General features: G+C 50.1%; 1 protein-coding gene across 1 annotated transcript in view; it reads left to right on the plus strand.

The window, feature by feature from the left end:
• The first annotated feature begins 1,730 nt into the window (after positions 1–1,730).
• The window catches only part of LOC144729019 (Krueppel-like factor 6), a 51,159-nt gene continuing 26,951 nt past the window's right edge, over positions 1,731–25,938 (plus strand). The window contains exons 1-3 of the mRNA XM_078608851.1: positions 1,731–2,647; positions 13,074–13,480; positions 13,511–13,812. Of these exons, the coding sequence (XP_078464977.1) occupies positions 2,546–2,647; positions 13,074–13,480; positions 13,511–13,812 (811 nt within the window). The 5' untranslated portion in view covers positions 1,731–2,545. The remainder of the gene's footprint in view (positions 2,648–13,073; positions 13,481–13,510; positions 13,813–25,938) is intronic.

The raw sequence follows: 25,938 nt of genomic DNA on the forward strand, positions 1-25,938 counted from the left end.
ATGAAAACAACTTAATTAAATCACAAATTGAATAAGTAAAATAAAAGAAAAAATTGAAAACAACTAAATTTATTTCATTTTGTATTTAATTTTATTTATTTAATTTGTGATTTAATTTAGTTTTCATTTTTATTATTTTTTTACCTACGTGACTTTACCGAAAAAAACAAAGAGTATGGATCCTTGCAGTCACGAAAACTTCAAATCTAGAATCACAAACGCGTTGCGTCTGCACACATAAATGCCAATGTTTTATGTCTATCGGCATTCCAGTGGAATGTTATGAATCAAGCAGCACGTTTTTCTTGAGCAAGCTGTGGACCGGTTTCGATCTTCTGGGTCTCATCAGCAAAAACAGCATTGCAACCACCGATACAGCAACTTTGTTTTACAATTCCGTTGCCTATTTTGCTAAAAAGAACGTTATATTTGGATAAGGGGCCGTCCATTAATGACGTCACGCACCTAGGGGGGGGGGGGTCAGACATTTGTGACGATGTGTGACGAGGGGGGGGGGGGTTGAGAAATGTGACGTCACATCGAAATGCGCAACTTTAAATAAATATAGACAACACGTTTTACATAATTAAATATACTTTTTAATAAATGTTTTCTCCGCGTGACGTCATTTATGGACGGCCCCTAATGTCCTTTCAACCGTGACGCTTCGACAACTTGGAACAATTTGGCGTCTTTTAAGCAATGAACGCGTGTTCCCTCTGAGTCAACCTCAGACGAATAAGCGAAGTTAATTGCTCGGAAATGTTGAATACAGTACAATTGCTCTTGATCCCTTTATCTGGTTAAGTTTATACTATTATACTTCGTATATATCTGCTAAGTTTAACGTTTTGCCTCTATCAATCGTTTTCATTTCCTAAATACGAATTGATAAAAACAAAAATTAGCCACTAAACTTTCTTGTTGCATTATTTGCTTTGTTTTCATTCTTGTACTGTCATTTGTCTTTATTGTGGGCAGCAGAGGGCAGTGCAGGGAAATCAGACGTTGTACTGTGTATCTATGCTCCCGCTGCCGCTTCTAGCCTTCATCAACCCGTATGCACCAGCGTCGTGAAGTGTGGTAACAGCACCCACAACGACCCTCGCCCTAGCAGTGGAGTGTTCAAGGGCTGTGAGTTTGATTTTGCACACCGGATCTCCCTTGACATAGACTTGTGTTTTCAATTGCCTCGCTCTCGATTGCATCTGCATGGTTCTCGCGTACACTAATAGTGCCCTATTCAAATCGGTGCATACCCATTCGTATATATTCCAAGCTCACAATACGTACATGTCAAATCATCTATGGGGTTGTTTGTTGTGAAATCGATTTCGGTTTATGCAATGGCTTCAACGTGATCACCTCCAGCCACTAGAGGCCGCTAGACTCATCACAATGCGAACAAATTTTGAATCGAGTCACCGAGTCGAATCACTTCACCGAAAATAGTGACGGACGAGCGCGTGGCTTTGATGCACGCTGCAAATCTGGCACGTCGCGATTATCACGCCTTTCGTGAATAATTAATCGAGACCATCCTGACCAATGGGCACGCGCAACGCGCTGACATATGTTCAAAGAGCCGGCTCGTGAATACAAGTCGCGACATCTGATTGGCCGGAGCGGCCGCGAGACAAGACGGGAAAGGCTGGGGGGGGGGCTAATTATCATAATTTATTTTCTCCTACCGTGGACAGCGCCCCCAGGGAGACACGTGGACGCACGAGGCTGAATTGCAGAGAGAGAGAGAGGCGGCATTGGTGGAGGGAGGCATCGAAAACAGCTTATAGCGGCAGCGGGCTGGGACATCATACACCTGCCCCACCACCACGAGGCAAACAGGGGCGAGAAGCAGCAGTCCCTCGCTGCCTCCGCCGTCTCTGCCTTCTCTGCCTTCTCATCCTCCTCCTCGCCTATGTTGACAGAGCTGCTCGTGGTCGTGTGTGTTTACTCTCCACGGCTGGCCAAGACAAAAGAGAGACGAGAAAAGTCGCCGCTTTGATTTCCCGTCTGCGCTGGAAGAAGCGCCCATTCCTTCCCAGCACGTGTTGACTCTGTTGTTAGCGAGAACAATAGCGAGAACATTAGCGAGAACAATAACAAGCGCGCTTATTGTTGCTGGTGTTATTCTTTTCCCCTCTCTCCTTTATAAATGAGAAAGTATAGTCGCTTTCAGATATGATTTTGTAAAAAAAAAATGATGGTAATAGTCTTAAACAAGTCGTAAGACTGTAGCAGTTGAACATTCGGTGATAGTTTAAATGTAATCGTCACGACTGCGAGTTTTCGTGACGAATCTTGAGTAAGTGCGTTTCTATAGTGTAGTGGCATTCTGCTAATCGGGTCGGTGTGTAACCACCGGCATAGCCAGCGTGAGCTTGTGTTTGTCTATCATAGCGTACGGATCCTTGCGTAGCCACCTCGGCAGGTAGGGTTAGGCGTGTGCATACATACGTCTAGCCCAATCTGTGTCCCTGTATAGATTCACACACACACACAAAGCTACGGCGTCGTGTCGCCGTGTATTTAGTCTCTGCAAGCGATGGATGTGCTGGCCAGCCACAGCATCTTTCACGAACTGCAGCTGGTGCACGACACGGGTTATTTCTCTGCTCTGCCGTCTCTCGAAGAAAACTGGCAGCAGGTAAGACGAGAGAGAGAGTGTGAGAGATGGTGTGTGTGTGTGTGAGCGGCGTGCGTGTGTTGCCAGTCTCGTGTTGCATGTATCATGCGAGAGTGTGCGGCGCATGTAAGCTGGTGATGTGTGTTCGCATTGCTTCAGCGGGAGCGGTTAGCGCGCTGCGATTTCGCAGACACACGACGAGTTCGAATCCTGGCCACGGCCAACAATCAGTGCCGAGCGATGTTTCTGTCTTAACTGCTGCTGGGCCTCCCGTAGGTCGACTCAGCCTAAATACGTAGCTGCTGCGTTATATGATTACGTTGTTATTATTATGTCAACGTCAGCACTGGGGAGACGAAGGCGGCCGGGCGTGATTTTTGCGCCGGTTCAGACCTAAATAGGTGCGCGCTAGCAACACTTGCTCCACGAGTCTAAAGACGATAGGGCTATCTTTGTCTTTGCTCGTGGTTGGTGTGTGTGTGCTTCTTTTGTGCTCCGTACTTATAGGTGCTCGCTAACAGCACTTGCTCAAACAGTCTTGTGCCAGCTTAACAATACGCTGCCAAGCTTAGCAGTGTTCATTAGGATGCTGTCTTTCCGATAGCCCTGTTCTTCACCTGGGGACGGACGGCTTCTTGCGTTGTGGCCGAAACGTCGTGAGAATTGTATCTGATTATGTTTAATTTGTATTTTATTATTTACCTTCTACGTGACTTTACCGAAAGAACCAAGAATACAGGCTATGCTGGTTATGCGGGAGACCTTTGTGTTTTTTTTCGTGATGTGGGTTTAATGTATGACATGTGATGTGTGTGTGTGTAATATGTGAAAGATGTGTGCTGTCTTGTGAGTTGTGTGTTTTTGTCATTTGATATGTGAATGATGTGCACCACGTGATCTGTCTTTCGTGTGAGTGTCATGTGAGTGGTGTGTATCATGTGAGATGTGTGTGTGCATTGTGGGTGTCATGTGAGTGATGTGTGCATGTGTGTATCTGTGTATTATGTAAAGTGTGTGTATGTGTGTCACATGAGTGAGTTGCTTGTCCATCGCCAGTGATGTGTGTGTGTCATTGTCATTAATATCACGCTCTATATCATGTGATGTGTGTGCCATTGTCATTAATATCACGCTCTATATCATGTGGTGTGTGTGTCATTGTCATTAATATCATGCTCTATATCATGTGATGTGTGTGTCATTGTCATTAATATCACGCTCTATATCATGTGGTGTGTGTGTCATTGTCATTAATATCATGCTCTATATCATGTGATGTGTGTGTCATTGTCATTAATATCATGCTCTATATCATGGGATGTGTGTGTCTTGTGAGAAATGTGTACATATGCACCATGAGTGATCTGTGTTAATTTGCGTATTGTGTGCGAAATGTCACGTGACAAGTGAGTGATGTGCGTATCACCTGAATGATGTTTGTGTCATGTGAGTGACATGTGTGTGCATGTATGCGGGGAGCGGCGTCGCAGTGGTTCGTGCGCTGCGCTACGAACCGGAGATCGTAGCCAACATCGGTAAAAAAAATAATACCTGGTGAGATGTGTAAATGTCAGCATTGGGGAGACAAAGGCGGCCTGGCGTGCTGCTGGCCACCCAACTATTCGCATGCCGTGCCGGCCTTCATAGGTGCTCGCCAACAGCACTTGTCCCAACAGCCTGTAACAGGCTATACGGGGGGTCTTTGTGTTATATTCTTAGGTTTTTTCGGTAAAGTCACGTAGGTAAAACATTACCATATTAGTAAAAAAGTGTGCCGTACTTGGCCCTAACCCCTCTCCAACCATTATATATACGGAGTGGTAGCTCTTGTAATCTCTCATTTACGTGATACAGCTGTCGTGGCTGTGACGGTTCCTCCTGAAGACGGAAGCTTGTGTTGCCTCCGAAACGTCGTGATTTTTATTTTATTTTACTTTTATTAATTTTAATGTTTTACCTACGTGACTTTACCGAAAAAACCTAATAATATGAATCCTTGCAGTCACGAAAGCTTCAAATCTAGAATCGTTGTGTTATGTTTGTAAAGCTACTAAAACCCTCATGGCAGACAACGATATGGCGAGACATTCATTCAGCAGTGGATTGACGGGACTGTAAATTAATATTATTCCTATCATGTGCGTATGTCGGCGAGTGATGTGTGTGTGTGCGTCTTTGAGAAATGTGTGTGCATGTCATGTGAGCGGTGAGTAATGTGTTGCTTTTCATATGCCTGCCATGTGAATGCTGCCGACATGGAAGACGTGTGTGTGTGTGTCGTTGTGTATGAATGATGTGTGTGGTTGTATGTGCATAGCAAGCCATATCAATTGTAGCCATCCCTTGTTGTGTGTGTGTGTGGTTTCTAATCCGAGCCATTGTTCCTGGTAGCATATACAATTCATACCAAAAATGTTTTTCAACAAGGTGGAATAATATAGAACAGCATTATTGCATAGATGATTCTGTTAAATGGGACAATGCTATATACATTATATATAGCGTGTTTGAAAGTGTTCAGTGCAACCTGTGTTCACATTTTAGAATAATATTTACGATGCACTGTCAGTTTTATATGTGTGTGTGTACGTATTGCAAAGTGTGTAAACACCGTGTACAGAAGACGCTGTGTACACAGTGACATACCACAGTATTTAAAACCCTACCCTGGCTGTATTTGCACAGAAAGCACATCATCTTGATGTTTGCATTAGAATATCGTTTCGCAATGCACAAATCTCGTTTTAACAACATCATGCGGGAAAAAATGACTGCTGGATTAATTAACTAATGGATAATTATGTTTTTAAACATTCAATCATTCATACGAAATCACAGCCCTTTGTCAATTCACGGCCGAATAGATTTCCCCATCCAGTCTCAGTCATGAGGTTGTTTGACTATACTTCACCACCCTGGTCAATGTGGATTGGTGGTGAAAGTGAAGGGATTTTGTGGCGGATGGTCGGGTGCGAGGCATCATTCGCCACTTGTGTTGGTCAGGAGTCGAACTCGTTTCTGCTGGTTCCAAAGTGCAGCGCAGCAACAAGCCGTGTGTCACGAGTACCCCTGCCAATTTAAAGGGATCTAAAATAAAAATGTTGTTTGCTATTAAAGCCAGCACCAGACGAGAGCATGCAGATGCAGCGCACAAACACACGGCAGCAACAATAAAAATAATCGCGTGGCTAGAATCACTCAAACCCCGCGTGTTTCTCTACGGAAAGAAAACCCTACTCAATAATTAATGGGCCTAATGTCTGGGCCGCTCCACAAACTACAGTAATAATAAAAATATAACCCCCCCCCTCTACCCACCCACCCCTCTCACACCGAGACACTGCTGGGGGAAGGTGGGAGTAACCAACCCCCAAGCCGTGGCACATTTATATCTATACCTCGGGGGTGGGCCAGTGCGTGGCATTGAGAGGAAATTTATTCTAAAAAAAAGCTTTTGCGGTCGATTGAAAGCTATTTCATATGAAGCTCCTTTTCGCAGCCCATAGAAAAAAAGTTGCGTCTGGTTTATTATTAACGTATTATTATTTTCGCTGGTGTTTTCAGCACAATTTGGTTGCTTCAAATGCCCTTGATCAATGTTTCGCCGTGCACCTCGAATGCCCCCTCCCAGCCCCCCCCCCCTGCACCTCCTCCCAGCCTCCCCCACCCCGGTCAAACCCATGCACATTTTGCTTTTAAAATAATAATTTCGAGCGGGGCGGGTGGATGGATGTATTTGTGAACACTGGCTGCTATGGGGCTTTTGTGCAGCATCGCTCGTCTGTGCTGCGTCTTCCCGAATGTGTGACATCGGCAAACCCGAAGTTGCATGAATTGTACACGGCTTAAGGTTGATTTAAAATACGTTGCAACATTGCACAATGTGTTAAGAATGCATCTCGACACTTTATGAATCCAAATCGTATGCATTACATTTTGGATTTTGGAAGTGTCTAAATTCAACCGCATTTTCTGCTCTGTACTTCTATTTGGTGAGAGCACGCTTCGAAGACAGCGCGTCCAACCCTTCTGCTTTCAAGGGGGACTTGAACTGGAGCTCAGTAGATGCGACGCAGAAAACTACACAAATGTAGAGCGTCCGCAAAATATCACTCGTTATTATTATTTGCGAAAACGGCAACAGCAACAACAAAAAAACAACAAAAAATTCCATCCCTTTTTAAGAGTCGTCAGCAGCGATAGATTCATGTACACGAGCAGCATTCGACAGCCAACATTGTAAAGCCACGCTAATTTGAAATCTGAAACAACGACGAGCGTATAAGCAGTACCTATGCAAGCCGGGCAGCGGCGCATTAATTTATTTTTTGAGGGGGGTGAGTTGGGGGGACCCTCCATCAATAATTGAAGAGGTTTTTTTTTTGTGTGTGCGCACAATCTGTCACGCTGCATTGAAGTTATAAATGTGAACGTCGCAGTTATTAATTTACTAAACGTTGTTATCCAAATGTATTTGCCAGCAAGCCTGCTTGAGCGCTTAATGAACACTGAGATAAGACCCGTGAGAAGAAACCCAACGGTGGTTTTTAATTTTTCATTCTGGGCAATTGAATGACATTTTTGTTGCATTTAGGGACTGCGTTGGCAGTGGTGTGCAAGAAGAATGAATAAAAAAACCTCACCATCCCCAACACTGCCTGATAACAGGAAGACATAAAATGCTTTTTGTTGTTTGGTAAAATAACCCCTGCGGACAGCACAGCATGCAGAGGCCCTTATCCAGCAGTGGATTGACAAAAGGTCTGGCTGGGAAAGCGGTGGGTTAGGTGGGTGCGGTGGTTGGATTGACTGCTGTATGAACCGGGCGACCTGAGTTAGATTCCTGGACACGTCTAACAAAAGTGGTGAGTTATACCTCAACCTGTCCTGGGCCCCCTCCCATTCAACAGCCTACACTGAGCAGCATGGGTGAAGTATGGTTAAACAACCACAATGGTTGACATGGAATGGAGAGGCCTTCATCCAGCAGTGGATTGGCAAATCGCTGATAATTAAGCTATAGTTGGCTGAAGTTTGGGTAAACGACCCTTAATTGCCCTTGTTAAGAAGAGTTATTGCCCAAAACATTTGATCACACTTGGGAATATATTTTCCATTTGGGGAAATACAGTAATAACAAAGTTTGTGAATAGGATAACAGTTCATGGCCATATATCTCATAGCGCAATAGTATTTTTTAAGCTTCTGCATGACACCCCCACAAAAACGTGGCGATCGTATTTCACCGATTAGTGTCGGTTTACGCCTCTGCTTCCATGTCCTCCATCTGTTCTGGAGATGTCAGGACCATCACGAGACAGCCCCAATGACACCTACCCGGAAGGTCACTCTTCAACATTACCGTGCCCGCCGTCAGGCGCAATATCGGTCTCGGATTAACAGCGCACTGGGCCCTGAGCCAGGCAATATTTTGAAATTCCTAACGCTCGTCTCGTGGGCCGGCGCCGTTGCCTAGGCTCCCCTCTGCCGGGCCCCGCGAAGGAGGACGCAAAAAGCAGCTGCTCACCCCGGCCGCGGTTTAATCAGGTCCTGGCGGAAGGGGACTCGCTAGGGTTTTGTCTCCAGCAAAGAGCTCATCGCGGAGAGGCCCTGCGCCAGACCTGGACAGGGGGGCCCCCTGGGGAGAGCTGTCCGCCCCCCACCACCGCCGTGGATAATCCGAGCCTGCGTACGAGTGCCGAGAAGGGTTGCCCCGTTGAGAGCCTAAACCAGGCCCGAGACGGACCCCAGCGGTGGATCCGTCTCCCTTGTGTCCTGTTGGCGCCTCTTACCCCGCATCTCCACTGTGCATCCCCCCCGGCCTGCATCTCTGCACCACTCTCCTCCCTTTTGGGCTCCCGTTCAGCCTAACAGGAGGACGAATGTCATGGTGACCAGCTGTGGGTGATGCACTCGCGCAAGCTGCTATTTCCAAGGCAGGGCTCATGGATCGTGCAGGCTTTCTGAACCTATGTTTGTACGTAGTTAAACAAAGAAAAGCAATTTCATTGTAAGTAATCGGTGTACGTCTTGTCATGGTTTGTTTTTCTCAAAGACTTTAAGCTGGTGGGTCTTGGTAACAATATAGTAATATCTATTTTGTATATACTTCAAATGTGTCATACAGACGGCGGCTTCGTGTTTTTTGAAAACCAATTCTGCTGCTCTCGGTGATGACATTTCGTAGCACATTCAATCCCCACAAAGTCTCTCTTTAAAAAAAATCACAAAGAAGACGTTTGTCCGAGGGAGAGAAAAAAATAAACGAATTCCATCAAACGGCGATGTAGGATCGCTCCAAACAATCGCAGGAATTGTTGCAGCGGCAGGCGAGGTGTGCTGTTCACTGTCAATGCCATTCACGCACCTGCACACGCACGCATCTGACACCGTCTTTAAGTCTCAAAGTTGACGCCACAAATCACGCGGTTAAACTTTCATCAAGTGTCTCTCGAGGGTGCACGTGCTGCTGGCTTTCGCCTTTCTTTTTTCAAACGGCAGGTTTGTTTTTTGTCAGCTAGCGGCATCTCTACCTGGCATCTTCTGACACCCTCAACGTCTAACACGCGCGAGGGGGCCGTGCGCTGTTCACTTTTGCCAGCTTCACTTCTCTTGGAAACATGGCTTGTTAGATTCACCCTCAGATTCTGATGTTTGTGTGGCAGCCTCGCGTGAGCCTTCCCCCTCCACCCCCCGCATGTTTTGCGTTGTCAAGGTCATCGTCGTTGTCACTGACGTGCGTCGTGCAGCACTTGAGACTGCCAAGGCTGCGAGGCTTCGGTTCAGCAGTCGAGGTTAGAATCGACGAGTCGAAACAACCAAACAGAAAACAAATATCCCCCGCCCCACTTATATAGGCGAGTGTTGTTAGCGAGCACCTATGAAGGCCAAGACTGTGGCACACGAGGCGGTGGGCGGCCAGCAACACGCCAGGCAGCCTTTGTCTCCCTCGGGGCGATGTTTACTACACACTGCACCAGGTATTAATTTGAGGCTGACTCGACCTAGGGGAGGCCCAGGACCCGTTCAGATAATATTCACTGGTATTCGCCGTTAGCGGTAATTGAAATCGGGTCTCTGGATTAATAGCGCAGCGTGCTAACCGCTACGCTACCGCTCCCCCCCCACACACACACACAGGCGTACACAAGCACACACATTCACACGAGCGTGAACCATTTCCAGCTTTATTGACTTTTCCTGGAAGTAAAAGAAGTGATTAAAGTGAGAGTCATTTAGCACAATTCACACCGTGGCTGGGCCAGTACTGCCTCGAAGGCATCACCAGTCATACACGAACCGCCTGGCAGTGTTTACCCCGCCGCGCAATGGATTGCTCCATTGGCATTGATCGCTGCATCGCCAATAACCTGCGGGAACGGTCCATTTCAATTTTTTTTCCGCTCATGGATTGCCCACCGTGGTGCCCGTCCGCTTGTGCCGAACTATCGCAGGCGCTCGCACGCCAAGCCTCGAGTGGACAGCACGTGGAAGGCGGCGCCGCCACTCCATTAGCCTCGGGCACTGCTATTGCAAAGTGCTCTGGGCATTGATGCCTGCGTGGATAACTGGAGGTTGATGGTGCGAGCTGGGAGTGCGCGTGTCTGTTGTGTGTGGACGCACGCGTGCGGGAGCCAGTGGCGCAGTGCTTGGACCACTGCGCCACGTATTAACAACCCCTGCCACCTTGGTTCGGTTTTCTCAGCCCACAGGAGGCTAACCGGCTAACGTTAGTGACGATCATCCGATTCGGTCACGGTGCCTCCCGTGAGGTCGAGTCGGCCTCGCGTGAGCCCGTTTTGTTAACATACGCACGAGGGAGACATAGGTTGTCTGGGCGTGTTGTTGGACACGCCACCCGCTTTTGTGCACTGTGACGACCTTAATAGGTGCTCGCAGATCGCACTCGCTCCGACGCATTCTGTATGGCTACGCGGCGGAGTATGGGAGAAGTCTCGATGCGGCTGTCCAGCTCTCTCCACCCTCCCGTGCCGGCTGAAACTAGGTTACAATCCCTGGGCGCTCAAATGGAATCGGAACCTGGCTTGGGGTTGCTGGTCCCAGGTTGATGTGGTGGTAAGAGAGAGGGATCGGGCAATAAACGCCGGTGAATTGGAAGAGGATCACACATCTTTATGACCTCTCGGCAAATGGAGAGAAAAGGCTTTGGGATGTCATGGTGCGGCGGGCGGGGGGGGGGGTTCGGGCGGTGGGCGGGGGGTGACATCAAATTTGCACGCATGTCAGCTGACGGCAGTCACGCGGAGTGCATCACTAGTCCTGTGCCAATCACATGGGCAACCGCGTTCGGACACAAGTCGCTTAATCCAAGGACAAAGCGCTGTGCATTGTTTCGGCTTAATTTTTCTCATCTCAGATCTCTCTTTGTTTTACTTCTCAGCATGTGTCATATCGCAACCACGCCGTAAAGCAATGAATATTTATTAGCACAGTCTCCCATGTGTTATCTTAATTAGGGTTACAAGGCTTTGCAAAACACCCCCCACCCCACCCACCTAATTTGCCGTGCACACTCGTGAGCGTGTGTTTATTGCCAGTGAGCGACGGCGAGTGAGCGAGCGAGCGAACATTTTTCTCTCTCTCTCTCTTTGTTCCAATAACTCGAGCCCGTGCTCTCGAGTCGAGCCGTCGAAGGCGGCGGAAAAACCACTTGGCAGCAAGAAGAAGTCGTCCGTGCTTCGCCCGGTCCGAATGCTGTCCCGTCGGCCTCCCGTCGGCCTCCTGTCGGCGTCCCGTCGCTGCGCTCAACTCCTTAAGAGCCACACCTGTACGACGGGCGGCGTTGCAGCGCATAACACGAGCGTAATGTGGGATACAAACAAACGAATATTACCGTGCTGTGTACACACAACCTTCGTCGGCGACAGAGAGCTCGTCCAGATGACCTTTGCGTGAGCGTGGAGTGCTCTCGCCAATAACGTCTTGGTCATGGCGCGTGGCATTTGCTGAACAGGCACCGACTCTGGCGATGGGACCCAGGAAGGCCCACGCAGGGTCCACGCTTTGCTTGCTTGAACAAACCCTGCTTGGTAATATAGGCTCATCGACTAAACAATCTTTTTTTTGGTGTAGAGAGAACGGAGTTCTGCTTGTATATCTCAGGCAATGTCGACCTGAGATAATGGCAATTGAGTGAAAATGGACAGAATGTGGGGTTAATTTTGAAGTGTTATTATTTTAATTCTGTTGGAAAATGTGTCAAACTATGTTTCTCCTGTAGGTGTTTTGTTTGTTTGTTATTAACGCATCTGCCTCCATCCAATTCACCCCAAATCGTCCGCCTAATCGCGCCAATCTCGGCAGCTAAGCGCAGTGGAGCGGAGCCTGGCGATCGCTCGGATTGGTGATCGCCAGGGCTCGCCTTGTGTTCATCGGCATGGGGCTGTGCGGTGGCCAGGAGATGACAGTGCAGCAGTGGACTTAATCCATCTGTGTGGGGCTTTTGAGTCCCCCCCCCCGTACGTGTGGAGTTTTCTCTCTGGGTCCTGTGCTCTCCTGCCACACGACCGTGGCCCTAACACTCATTGGTGGCAGTGGCCAAAGATCCAAATGCACAAACGTCCTGAAACATAATCTTGAGACTCGGTGAGGCTTTTCTTGCGCACGTCTTTGTCCTTATTGGTGGTATTGTTTGATGTATTTTAAATTTCCCATTTTTTTTCTGGCGCAGGGGTTATGGAACCCACAGTTTCAATGGGCCTTCACATGGATTTATATTAAGGGCATTCATTGATTGAGTATTGCTTGTGAACACTTTATACAGCGAAATACCACTCATCCGATTGGATGTGGGTCAGAGCTGGGGTCTATTGCAATTACAATGGCATTGTTATCCGAAATTACAATGGTACTGTAATTGCGGTTCATTACGAATCAACGCAATTACAATTATAAATGACCCTCGGGTTCTGGATGTTGGTGGTGCTATGGTATTATCCGTGTATGGATAAACATTGATAATTTTAGGATGCATTTAATTTTTGTCACTTGCGGGGTGACCACCTTCTTGTCCATGCAGAGGCTCCGATAATCGGCTGATTTGTACCAATCGCTCCGAGTGGTGGCACTTCTTATCTGTGGATTGGGACGTGGAAAACGAGGGTTTGTGGATCGCTTAAGGGGCATGGATAATACGAAGAACAGAATGAAGTAAGAAGTGTCACACCACTCAAGTCGCATGTTAACCAAGGCTTAACGTCCCACCACTGAATATTTTTCGGGTCGCTGTGTCGGACTTGAGTAGGTGGCACGTGACTCGTATCCAGAGCCCGAGCGAGAGATAGTACACTGGTTGTGGTGGTGTCATGGGTTTACGAATCCTCTCCGTGCCACCGACGGACTCGGCCGTCGGCGCGCACTAATTTCACCGGCTCCTTGCGCCGGTCGCGCAGCGTAACCGCGCCTCTCTCCGCGTCGACCCCCCCAGACGTGCCTGGAGATGGAGCGATACCTGCAGACGGAGCCGAGCGGTCAAACCGCCGAGGCTGGCGCGGACGGGCCGGACGAGGGCCTGTGGGATGAGCTCGTCCTGCAGGCGAAGGCCGCCGGCTCTGCCCGGCCAACGCTGCCGCCGCCGCAGCCGTCGCAGCACCAGCAGCAGCAGCAGCTGCGGGCCGGCGACGCCGCGCCGCCTCCGAGCGTCGCGGCCGCGGTCAAGCAGGAGCCGGCGGCGGACGGAGCCACGGAGCTGGCGGCCTCTCTGGGCGCCGCCACCGAGTCCGTGCAGCTGGTGCCGAGGGGCCTGGCCGGGCACGAGGCCGTGACGGCGCTCACGCCGCCCTCCTCGCCCGAGCTCGCCAAGAAGCAGCACGCGCTGGCCGCCGCGGCCGCCGCGTCGACCGCCACCCCCACCACCGCCGCCGCCCCCGCCGCCGCCGTCGCCGTGAGGGCCGCCCTGCGGTTGGGCCGCAGCCTGAGTTCTCCCGTGGGCCGCGGCGGCGGCCACCACCATCACCACCACCACCATCACCACCACCACCACAGCGGCCATCAACGCCAAAGCGACGGTGACGATCGGCAGCAGAGGCTGGCGGCCTTGCCGCTGGCGCGCAGCGCGGACTCGTCGCCGGACGGCCGCCGGCGGGTTCACCACTGCCACTTCAACGGCTGCCGCAAGGTTTACACGAAGAGCTCCCACCTCAAGGCTCACCAGCGCACGCACACGGGTGAGTGGCGCCCGGCAGCGACCTGCTCGAGAGCGCGTTTGGCCGCTGGTTGCGGTGAAATTCCACGGGTCGTGCCGTCCGTGTCACGGTGGGCCGTTGAGGAGCCCGTGACGTTATCCGTGCGTGCCGGTTGTCATTGTTCACGTTCGATCAACTACTTTCAGATGAATCGATTGGGGAAACAAAAAGCCACGTGGCATCGCCGCCCCCCGTAGTGACCGACTAATGTTCACTTGCAGGATGGTGCCACGTTCAACTTGTGCCACCTTGGGGTATGGGGGGGTTGCCGCAGGGTGAATGCTGGAAGACACGGCGGTGTTGGGGGGGGGGGGTTGGGGCGGGGGTGGGGGCCAGGTGGCGGAGTGACGCGAGATGCGACGCGGGCTGCGTGGTGGCCACGGTTCGCACAGCTCTTGTCGTAGCCACGGTTGGTGGATCCCGCGGAGATCCTTGGGGTGTGTGAAGACTCTCTCTGCGGCGAGGCTGCGAGTGAGGTTGTTGCCGTGATGGTCGGTAGAGCGAGGGTGTTGGTCTAAGCTTGAGTGATTGTCTTCGCATGCGTTGGGGTTTCCTCTGAGCAACCCTCTCTGCTGCCAACACAAAAAACAAGACTCATTTTTTTTTTAAACCACGATAGACAGAGCACCACCCGATGAAAGTTTCTTGAGACTCGCTGAAGCCTTCCTGTGCTAATAAAGCTCGACTATTAAGAACACAATGGGAAGTTTTGTCAACGAAATTAGGCCATGCCCATTGCGCTTGGAGCTGCAGGAATTGCGAAAGAGAGAATGTGCAGGATTGAGCTGGGAGTGCTGCCAGTTATATTGACGTGTCTGAAAAACGAATGGTTAATCAAATATTCAGCAGCTGGTTATCCGGTCGGCATTATGCTTGTGTCCGTACTGTACGCAAGTTTGCTCCGGACCGAAATGGGCTTTAAGCTGCGTTGGCAGATGTTGCATACGCTAGCATGTATGATTAATGTCAATTGTGAGTTAAACTACGGAAATAAGCATTCTTCCATTTACTATCCTAAAGCCCCCCAAAAAAATCCGCCATTCTGCTGTACGGCTTATAATTGCTAATAACCTTGACTCCCATTCTCCCCCCACCCCCCACTCTTATTTAATGTATTTTCCACCACTGAGCGGGGGGGGGGGGGGTGGCTTCATCAATTGTGTGAACACCGATTATTTTAATTTCTCCTTCCGTCCACGAGGAGAGCCTGTGGCACGGTCGTCTCCGTGTCCTCCGCTGCGAACTCGGCGACCTACATTCTTCCCCGGCACAGTTTAGCGCCAGCGGTGAGGGTGATATCCAAAGACGCCCCCCTGCCTCGCCACGCGCACCCATCCTTACGGTGACCTGAACCGCAAGGGTCGAAGTGTGAACAAACAACCTCCCTAAATTATACCGGTGCTGGTGAGGCTCCTTCATCCAGCAGTGGATTGACAAAACGAGCTCTACGTGGGCAAGTATACGTACTAATGGGGGGTGGAGTGGTGGGGCCACTGGTTAATGCACTGCAACTGCCAACCTGGAGACTTGCATTACATTCCCGGCCAGGCCAGCGAAACGACCTCCACGACTGGAAAAGCTTTCATCCAGCAGTGGATCAATAATGGACTGCAAACAATAGTTTTAGTATTCTCCTCTGCAGCCTGACCACGGGCCCCCTCTGTGGCTTACGCGAGAAGCGGCGAACCTCGTGTTCGTTGCGATGTTCGCCCAGGCGGGTAAGACAGCGCAATGCTCTCCCCGGGCCGGGCTGCCCGTTAGCGGTGGCTTGCGAGCGCGTTCCGATCGACAGTGCATTGGAGAGGCCGTCCCGATCGTGCACGCGTCATCGGAGGAGGAGGAAAAGGGCCGCTTCCGGCAACTTTCGAGTGACCTGGAGGCGACGGTGCCGCTCGTTGGCGGGGGCGCGTGTGTGCGTGTGCGTACGTGCGTGTGTACGTGTGTGCGAGTGTGCGTGCGCTCACTCAAAGCGTGATAGATGAACCCGCTAATCAAAAATGTAAATACATCGCGGGACGTGGCCGACGCAAGGGAAATTAATGCCTCCTTAACTTTAATCCTTAATTAATTTGACCGCTCAAAACAAATCTGAATGTAAATATTGTTCAGTGTTGCAAAATTAGGTTTTGAAAACGTTATTATACCTGCATTTTCTAACCTTGACTTTTAGAAGAAAAAGCTTAATTAGTTTTGCAAATGGCGCATTGGTTAGAATACTGGGCTATGAACCGAGTGGCCGGAGTTAATTTTCAGCACTTGGCTAGCACATGCAGTGAGCCATCGTCTACCCCGGTTAAATCTTGGTTTATGCAGTTGTTTCACGTAAACCCTGCACGCACTTCATAGAGGCTGTCACTCTGACCACACCGGCAAGACAACCACCACCACGACCACTACAACCACCACGACCGACATGGCACCGGGGAGGCCTTCATCCGACAGTGGAGTGACAAAGGGCCGAACATTACCATTGATGTCATTCATATTTGTTCGGCTATTAGGCAGCGTTGATTGGTTATGACGACGTTGAAGTATTTTCAGCCCGTGCGTGTTAACAGCCACCGCCATAAGCCCCCCCCCCCCGCCTACTGAATCCCGACTTGAAAACGAAGAGAAGGTCGGGTTATGAATGGCTGGGTCAGTGGGTGACGCTCGTGTGCGTGCGGGGGACCCGGGCGGGTGCTCGCTCCATACAGCACTTGCCCCAAACCGCCTGTTGAATGCTTATACGGGGGGGGGGGGCATCTTGAGTCTGAGGATTCGGGCAAATGGGTGATGCCGCAAAAAGGTTTCTCTCGGAGCTGGTTGCTAAAATCCGTAGAAGGTGGGAGACATCAGAGGGGGGAGGGGGTTGGAGGGGGGGTGGATGGAGATCGAGGGGGGGGAGGAGCGGGCTTGGTACGAAGGCACGGGGTGGGGGGTGGTGCAAGCGTTTTGCACAGCGTGGCGGTGGCGGTGGCCGTGGTGGCTGGCTGCGTGAAGGTTTCCTGCGTTGAGCAAGGCAGGCGGTCCCGGCGGAGGGACTCGTTTAGAACAGCCGCCCCCCGGAGGGACCACGGCTCTGTTGCGTTCTGCTTCTCGCGACGTTTGTGTTGAAGGATTCCGTGAAGGCGGCACGTACAGTGTGTGGTGGCAGGTGTCGCGTGTTTGTTGTTGTTGTTGTGGTGGCGGTGGTGGTGGGGAGCGGTGGCGCATCGGTTAGCACGTTGCACTGCGAACCCGGCGGACCCGAGTTCGATTCCCGCTCCTCCTCCTCCCCCTCCTCCGTACGGCTGATGTATATGCGGAGCAAATAACTGCATTTCTCACGGCCACCAAACACCAGTGACGGTTATCTGAGCCGGTCCTGGTCCTCCCCTAGATCTACTCGGCCTCAAATGAGTGCCCGATGCGGTTTGCGGTAAACATCGTGACGTGGGTGGCTGCTGACGAGGGGCGGGGGGGGGGTCTCTGTCTTTGAGAATGAGACGAAATGTTACAACAAGAAATTCGTTCGGGTTGGTATTTAAATAGGCGTATATTAATTAGACTTGCTATTTTCGTCGTAATATTTGAACGCGTTACGGCACGCGTCCCACTTCTGCACAGCAGCGACGTGCGGCTGGAGGTTTTGATGCTGCATAAATCCAATTTGTGTTGTATGATCTTTCATTGTTTCTTCATGGAAATGGCTCGTGTAGGTTAATTCGATTTCTTTTTAATCCACCACACGTGTGAATCTATGTAACAATGATTATTTTCTCCCTTTGTATTCGTCTCCGTTTGCACCACTCCACTTTGTGTCGCTTATCTCGCACGACTCGCAGTTTGAAGCACAACGCTTTATGTTAATGCGTCTCTCGTGGGTTTTGAAAAAAAATATTTACAGCTGATTGACAAACCGACGCTGGATGAAGGCTACCAGCGCTCGTTTGGCTTTCCCGCAATGGCGGCGGTGAGGGTTGATTATTTTTAATTGATTATTTTTACTTGATAATTTTTTTACTGATTATTTTTATAACCACACTTCACCACGCCATGTTCTTGATCCAGAATCTTCTTTTTAAACAGATGGTCCAGTTGGGCGTGGGTCAGCCAGTCGCAACGACAAACAATACAAGAAAAGACGATGGGAGTGCAGAGCATAGGAAAGATGAGCAAGTCACGAGAAATAAACTCAACACCTTTTATTTTACCAGGTAAAGCCCAATGACCTATTCGTTATTTTTCAGAAGTGACCTGGCCACAAATGATAGCTCAACGATGTGGCTTATTTGGAAATGTATAGGAGCCAAATACTCTTAAGCGCATGTTTCTAATCACACTCGGGTCGCTGGGTTCATCGTGCAATATGCTAACCACTGTGCCACCGCTCCAACCATATGCAGCATTCAAAATTAATGTGTTGTAAATGTCTATACGTAAGAGTTATTCTTCCTGCTGTATCATTACTGCTTCATTATTATCAGAATGTCCACGTAATTGTAATTGCTATCGCCTTATTGTGACCTGGGCACCCTACTCAGTGACCATTAATATCTCTCAAAACTAAAGTATATATATATTTTTAAAAAGCCTACGCCGTAAAAAAAAAGCCATTAGCGGAGACATGTAAGATAGCCATTTTTAATTTACTTCACCGTGGGGGAAAAGGGAAAAAGAAACGAAAAGGGAAACAAAGAGAACGAGAGAGACCCACGACGCTTTCGATGTGGGGATTGGCGGTTTTTAATCGTGAGGCAGCCGAGCGAGCATGGTTCGGCGTTGGAAGACTCTTGTCTCGATCCCGCACAGAGCGCTCTGCGCTGTTTGTGGGGGGGGGGCTGGGGTTTGTCGTGGGGCGGCAGAGCGAGGGGGAGAGAGGGCGGGGGGGGGGGTCGAGGGGAGGCGAGGTGGCTGGTGTGTAGGGGGGGGGGAAGAAGGAAAAGCGTGAGGCGAGATTATTATTTCTTTAGGAGCAGGAGCAGCAGCAGCAGCAAAAATCGTCGTCATCATCATCAGCAGCAGCAGCAGGGGACTGGGAGCGCAGCTTCGTGATATCCGCTTGAATGTTTTCATTGTTTGTCTGCTTTGCCGTCGTCGTTAAGATCTCGCGCGTCCACTGGCGGCTTGCGCTGGGACGGCTGCGCGTGCCCTTCCACCCCTGGGCCTCCACGCCGCCCGCCCGCCTGCCCGCCCGTCCGCCCGTCCGCCCGCCCCTCGCAAGCTTTCCCGTGTCCCCTGAGCTCTACAGCCCTCCAGCATTTCGATCGATACGATGGTCTTGTTGTTCAAAAATGGATCTGGCTTCCGAGCAGCCGTTGCAGCGCTCCTCCAGTACTTTACAGCACGCACCTGGGACGGGGGGCTTATTTATTTATTTGGGCCTTATTTACCTCTGCGTTTGCTTTTGTTCTGATTCCCCGTAGCGCGATCGCGTTGCGTGCGTCGGTCGTTCTTTCTGTTGCTTTTCAAAACTGTTGGAACACGTCGACTGTCTCCGTGCTAAGTGCGGAGTGGTTGGATTACTTTCAACAAATCCAGCACCCCCCCCCCCCCCCGCTGACTTGGACGCAAAGTGCCGTGCGGCTAATTCGAACTGCACGTGGCACCAGTGGCCCTGGCTGCTGCCAAGTGTACAGGTGGTGCGATTGTACAGGGCCGGAGGGGGCGGGGGTGATTACAATGCTTGGGCGCCCCATTTTGTTCCTTGCGCCAGGGCCCACGCTGGACACGTTTGCCCCCACTGACTGCGTGGCGCAGTTATTCACGTGCCGCACTGTGAACCCGAAAGGCCCGAGTTCGATTCCTGACCAGGGCCGACATCGGTGGTCGGTGATTTCTAAACCCCGGTCCTGGGCCACGTCCTTAACAAACCCACTCTTGACTCTTGATGGTTTTGACATTTTGTTGACCCCAGATCACTCTTGCACATGGCATGTGTCGCTCTTCATCCAACAGTAGCATGAGCACGGAATGTAAATTATTATTCCGGCCTTAATGGTCAGCAGACTGCGAAATGAAAGTGGTCACCTGAATTAGATTTTTCGTTGATGGCCAACATCAATTGCAATTCATATCTGAACTTTACCAATCAACGCTGATCAGCCTGGTCAAGTAAATTCAAACAACCTACTAACGGGAGGCCTTCATCCAGCAGTGGGATCTCAAAAGGCTCTTCATCACGTGACTGCATTGTTGCAATAGAATATCACAGTATTATACAATAATACAGACAAAGGGCTCTTCTTTAGAACTGATTTTTGCGTTTAGTTTGTCCTTCCTCCTATAAGCACGGTTGGCTACGTGCAGTACGAATGAAGTTCAATGTACACGGGGACATTATCGTGACAGACTCGGTTCTGGACACGCATGTTCCGAGACAGGTTCTGCCCGGAATGCAAAGCCGCCTCCAGTGACCGTGGCAGGAAGTGAGAGAGAGGGGGGGCTTAGAGGTTAAAGTTTGACGTGGTGCTAAAGGTCGAGATGTGTTGAAGTACATCAGAAAATATCTCCGCTGACATTGGGGGGGGGGGGGGGGGTGGGGGGTTATTTCCTAAGAGACGAGACCTGGGAGGCAATATTCTTTAGATAACATGAACACCGTCGGATTCTGATCATACAACAAACAGACAACTAAAAATAATAGCCTCCATATATATATGAAGGAGACATTGCCTGCTGGTCTCCACCATGATGCGAATGATAATTTTGAGTGACGTTTACCTGGATAATTTTGCAGACGTGTTGCAAAAAGAGAGGGAGGGCCCTTGTCTGTAAGATTGGTTGTTGATCAACATTGATTCAGGCACGCGTGATTGTGCTGATGAGATGCTGTATGTCGAAACTGGTCCAGAGTTTGCTTGAATCAATGCTGCTGAAATTATGCACTCGCAGAAGCTCGTGCAGCTGATAAGTTACGTAAGATATACCTAAAACGTTTTATGTGCAGAGACGTATATTAAGGAGGCTTTTCTGATTATTTATTTAGTTATAAACCAAGCAGACCTCAATTTCCTGTAAAGGCCTTCATCAATCCACTGCTGGATGGAGGCTGCCTTCGGTCATCAGGGTTGGTTGACCATACTTCGCCACGCTGGTTAGTGTGGGTTTATGAAAGAGGCAGCCCAGAATCGGTTCATGAATCGCTGGCGACTGATGTTGGCCATGGCTGTGATTCAAACTCGGGTCATTGGGTTCACAGTGCAGTCCGATAACCACTACACCTCTGCATCACTGTTCATTTTCTTAGCATAAAAAAAACATTCTTCTGGCTTTCGAGATTTGTAGTCACCATGCAGTATTTGATTAATCGGCCAAACTGTGGACTTGTTTTAACCTTTTGGGTCTTATTAGCAGTCGGGTCTCTCTCATCCAGAGTTTATATTTTTAAACATCACAAGCCTGTAAGACCAAGAGGCTCATGGCTAAGACAAAAATAATGTGGGAGATACGGAACGTATGTATATTTTCTTTGTCTATTTTATGACTAAGTAATCTCTACAACAGTGTAGAATACGTTTTTATACAACATACTAGCTTTACTACCCGGCTTCGCCCGGGACTTGGATTCTCGACGCCCGGCCGTCTTTGTCTCCCCAGTGGCGATGTTCACACCACGGTTACTCGTTTGAGGCTGAGTCGACCTAGGGGAGGCCCAGGACCGGTTCAAATGATCGTCACAGGTGGTGGTAGTAAGTGGGAATCGAACTCGGGTCGCCGAGTTCATAGCGCAGCGCACTAACCTCTACACTACCGCTCGCCCCACACACGTGCCCCCCGTCCATAGGTACACATACACGCGCTCACCACTCACCCTCAACACTCACCACTCACCCTCACCATTCACCCTCACCATTCTCCCTCACCACTCTCCCTCACCACTCTCCCTCACCACTCTCCCTCACCACTCATCCTCACCAATCACACCCTCACCAATCACCACTCACCACTCACCCTCACCACTCACCACTCACCCTCACCATTCACCCTCACCATTCTCCCTCGCCACTCTCCCTCACCACTCTCCCTCACCACTCTCCCTCACCACTCATCCTCACCAATCACACCCTCACCAATCACCACTCACCACTCACCCTCACCACTCACCCTCACCACTCACCCTCACCATTCTCCCTCACCACTCTCCCTCACCACTCTCCCTCACCACTCATCCTCACCAATCACACCCTCACCATTCACCCTCACCACTCTCCCTCACCACTCTCCCTCACCACTCTCCCTCACCACTCTCCCTCACCACTCATCCTCACCAATCACACCCTCACCAATCACCACTCACCCTCACCACTCACCGTCACCACTCAACCTCCCCTCACCACTCACTAATCACCACTCACAATCGCCACTCACAACCGCCCTCACCATTATATTTTTGCCCCAGTCAACGCCGGATATTTCCCATTCGTAGCAGTTTATATCAACTCTATAAGCAACTTATATTAAACAGGAAGCACGATCTTAAAGTAATTTACAACCTTCGATTAGTCCTTTGTGCGATTCAAAGAATCGATTCCTGGCATGTTGGGGGTTTACATTTTGAATGATAGAGTTTCATTTTCATTGTTTTTTTATTTTTTCAGGAGTTTTTAATTACATTTTTGCCCCGGTCAACGCCGGATATTTCCCGTTCGTAGCAGTTTATATCGACTTTAAGCAACTTATAGTACACGGGAATCGTCCGAATGTAAAGGAATCTGCAACCTTCGATTCCTTTGCGCGATTCAGAGAATCGATTTTTGGCGCGTCGGGTTTAAAAGTAATTACACAGTTGTTTTTTCATTGGTATGTAATGTTTGAAAGTTTTCATAAGATTTTAAATGTATTTTCCCCCCGGGCAACGCTGGGTATATCGAGTTTATACGACAAATGCGTGCGCATATTTTTAACGGGAATTAAAAATGGCGTCCACCCGGCAGCGAATGCGTCGCTACCCGTTGCCAGGGGCAACCGCCGTCCAATGAAACTGCGTATGGTCCGGCGACACACAGACACACAGACAGACAGACAGATTTGCGATTTTATATATATAGATTTCTGAATGCACCCAGGTCTTGTAGGATATATGGAGCTAAGCAGGCTTTGGGCCTGCATAGTGCTTGGATGAGCAACCAACATCCATAATAGGTGTTGTAGGTTGCCGGGCTACGTGTTGGGCAGCAGAGGGCTATGCAGCCAAATCCATTGTTGTACTGCACCTCTATGCTGCCATGTCTATTTTCCCCCCACCTTAACCAAACTGCACTGACGGGCCCGCGTGTGAAATTTGATCAAATATCCGCCTGCGACCCACACGGCGTGGGTAGGCCGTCATCCAGCCGTGGATTGACCAAAATGGGCTGTACATGATGTCACACGGGGTCCCTCAAAGAATGGAACATACCTCGAGATGACAAACCGACGGGGTGACTGAACGTGAATGCAGCTGCGTACGGCACACCCACGTGTCTTTTTGGCGCGTTGCCTTCTGCAGGAGCTTTATCCGAAAGGTGCCACTTTCCGATTTGCTGGGATAATGGATTCGTTGTTGTTGTTGTCCACACTCGGACTGCAGGGAATCTCTGGAGTTCGATTAACTTCCCTCTAGGCCTGAAAACCAACCGCGGGCAGTTCGCGGGAACCTAAAATCTGCTCCTGCGAGCGACGCTGCTCACCGACCTTCTTATACGAGAGCCGGGCGACTGTAATGATCGAGCCTTGGCCGTAACTCACGATAAATTGCCTCGAAAGTAAAAAAAAATCATGAATGGACTGCAGCGCGTGCAGCGGCGGCGGCGGCACGGGCTGCTTTACTGCCACGTGTAATTGCTGTCTTCCCCGTGTGTAAGCGTTATGGGAATCATTTATGAGATTATTTTTTAATGAATAGACATTCTGTCGTGTTGGTATTTTTTTTATTATTATTAACCACCGTCCAAATATGGCTGCGTCCAATTATAACGTTCGTTGGTGGAGGGGAGGTGGGGGGGCCACGATGGAACCTTGGCTGTGCAATTATAATGCAGAAGGTGCGCGAGTATTGTAATGATGCTGGTTGTAATCGCCAGCGAAAATGCCCTACTCTTCTAGATGGTAAATGTTGTGGGTTCGCTGTCCAACACGCAGGCCTGCTGAAAACGCATCGGCACGTTTTGTTCACGTGACTAAAACCTTACCGATTGGCTGTTTGGCTGTGTCGGGCGGAGGTGGCTTTTACGACACGTTTTACGTCTCCGCGATCTTAACCAAAAAAAAAACGTGACCGTGAATGCCAAAAGCGTTGGTCAAGGTGCAGTCCCCAAAAGTGCTTGGTCACGCCGCTACTGGCCAAAGGGCCCTCCCTCCCGCTCGATGGCGCTCCAGAGAGCCCCTCGAGGGGGTGTATTTGGCCTACTCTTCCATGCCACCCAGACGTCTTAAGGAGGCAAGAGTACCCACACTTTACCCCGCCACATGCCACCTGCCGACCTCTGTCCACCCTGCTAGCTGGACAGAGGGTGGGTGGAGGAGATTTGAGAAGCTGGTGGTGACCTCTGGATAGCAAGTCCAGTCCACTGTACGTATGTACGTTGAACTTCTTTCGCACCGTACGTGACCAACCGTGCTAATCGCAGCTGTGGGAGGAAGGACACCAAACGAAATGCTAAAAGCAGTTCTAAAGAAATGAGTTCGTCAATCTGGACGATTTAAAATTGCATAGCTCCATTTGCTTTCTCATATCGAAAGGAAGAGCATTCCAGACGACCGCAGAAGCGCATCTGAAAGCGCGCGATGCGGTCACCATCTTTGTTCCATAGCTTGCCAACAGCTGCTGCTGTGGCAACATCCCGTAATGTAAAGTAAAAAAGTCAAATTATTTCCACATTACGAAATAGATAAAAACAACATAAGGGCCATGATTGCTAGTAGTGGCTGGGCCGTGTTAATGGTGTCACATGTCGGTTATGGCTGTTGCGATTGAAGTGTGGAGTTGTATTACTGGGAGGACCAGATGTTCCCATTAATTGACGCTGCCACCCCGACTACGCTTCCAATGAGGGGTGGAGCAGTGCCTGGAGTCATCGATAGTGATCGGTTCTTGAGCTCACAGTGCATATGCATTGGTGTGGCGGTGTTACTGTGGTGTGGCAGTGTTTCTGTAGTGATGCTGTGTTAGTGTTTCTGTGTTTCTGTGTCTGTGTTTCTGTGGTGTGGCTGGGATACTTTTGGTTGCAGTGTTTCTGTGGTCTGGCTGTATTTAAGTGGTCTGGCTGTATTTAAGTGGTCTGGCTGTATATCCTCGAGTTGATGTTTTCCAACGTTTAATGTTGCAATGTTTTGTGGGGTGGAGCGTCCGCGCATTGGTTAACGCGCTGCCCTACAAACCTAGCGATAACTCGAGTTAGATTCCCAGCGACGGCTAACGAACATTGGTGAAGCCTGAACCATTTGCCGACGCGCACTGACCAGCATGGCGGAGTATGGTCTAGCAACCCCCATGACTGACATCGCATGGGCCCGAGACCTTCATCCAGCAGTGGATTGACAAAGTGCTGAGAAATGTTGTACTGTATATGCAATGGGCTGCTCTTCATCCCGCGAGCCAGGAAGCCGAGTCTTAAGAAGACCAGCAAAGTGACAGCTCATTGGCTTGATGTGTTACTTTCTCATAGAGGTTATTTATTTGCTGCAACGCGATTGAAGTCCTGCGTGGAGCTGTCAGCTGACGGTGAGAGTTGTGATTTGAGTTTGAGTTGTTGGGGGCGCGGGTGAGGGGCGGGGGTTAGAGAGTGAACGGCCTTTGTCTCCCGACCCCGTGGGTCATTTACGGCTGGATGGATCTAGCAGAGGGCTCAGTGTCAGTTTTAAATATCCGCCACTGATGTTGGCCGAGGTTTGGCGTCGGCGGTCGTAGCGGTTTATGGACGTGGTGCAGAAACGTGCCCCCCCTTCCACCAGCGGTGTGACGTGCGGCCCTCATTTGTGTCCACGGGGCCGGTTGTCGGTCTTGGTACGGAGACGCTGCCAGCGCGCGCGGTCGCGTCCGGTGATTATCAGCGAGAGATTTACGCGCTCCCTGCACGTGCTCGCTCTGGGAAATAATAATAATGATGATACTGATCGGTCCGTTCATTAGGCCTCCTCGTACGGTTCTTTCGCAGCTGCTGTGAA

This window comes from Lampetra planeri, chromosome 31 (assembly GCF_965212315.1).
Source record: "Lampetra planeri chromosome 31, kcLamPlan1.2.h2, whole genome shotgun sequence".
Classification (NCBI taxonomy): domain Eukaryota; kingdom Metazoa; phylum Chordata; class Hyperoartia; order Petromyzontiformes; family Petromyzontidae; genus Lampetra; species Lampetra planeri.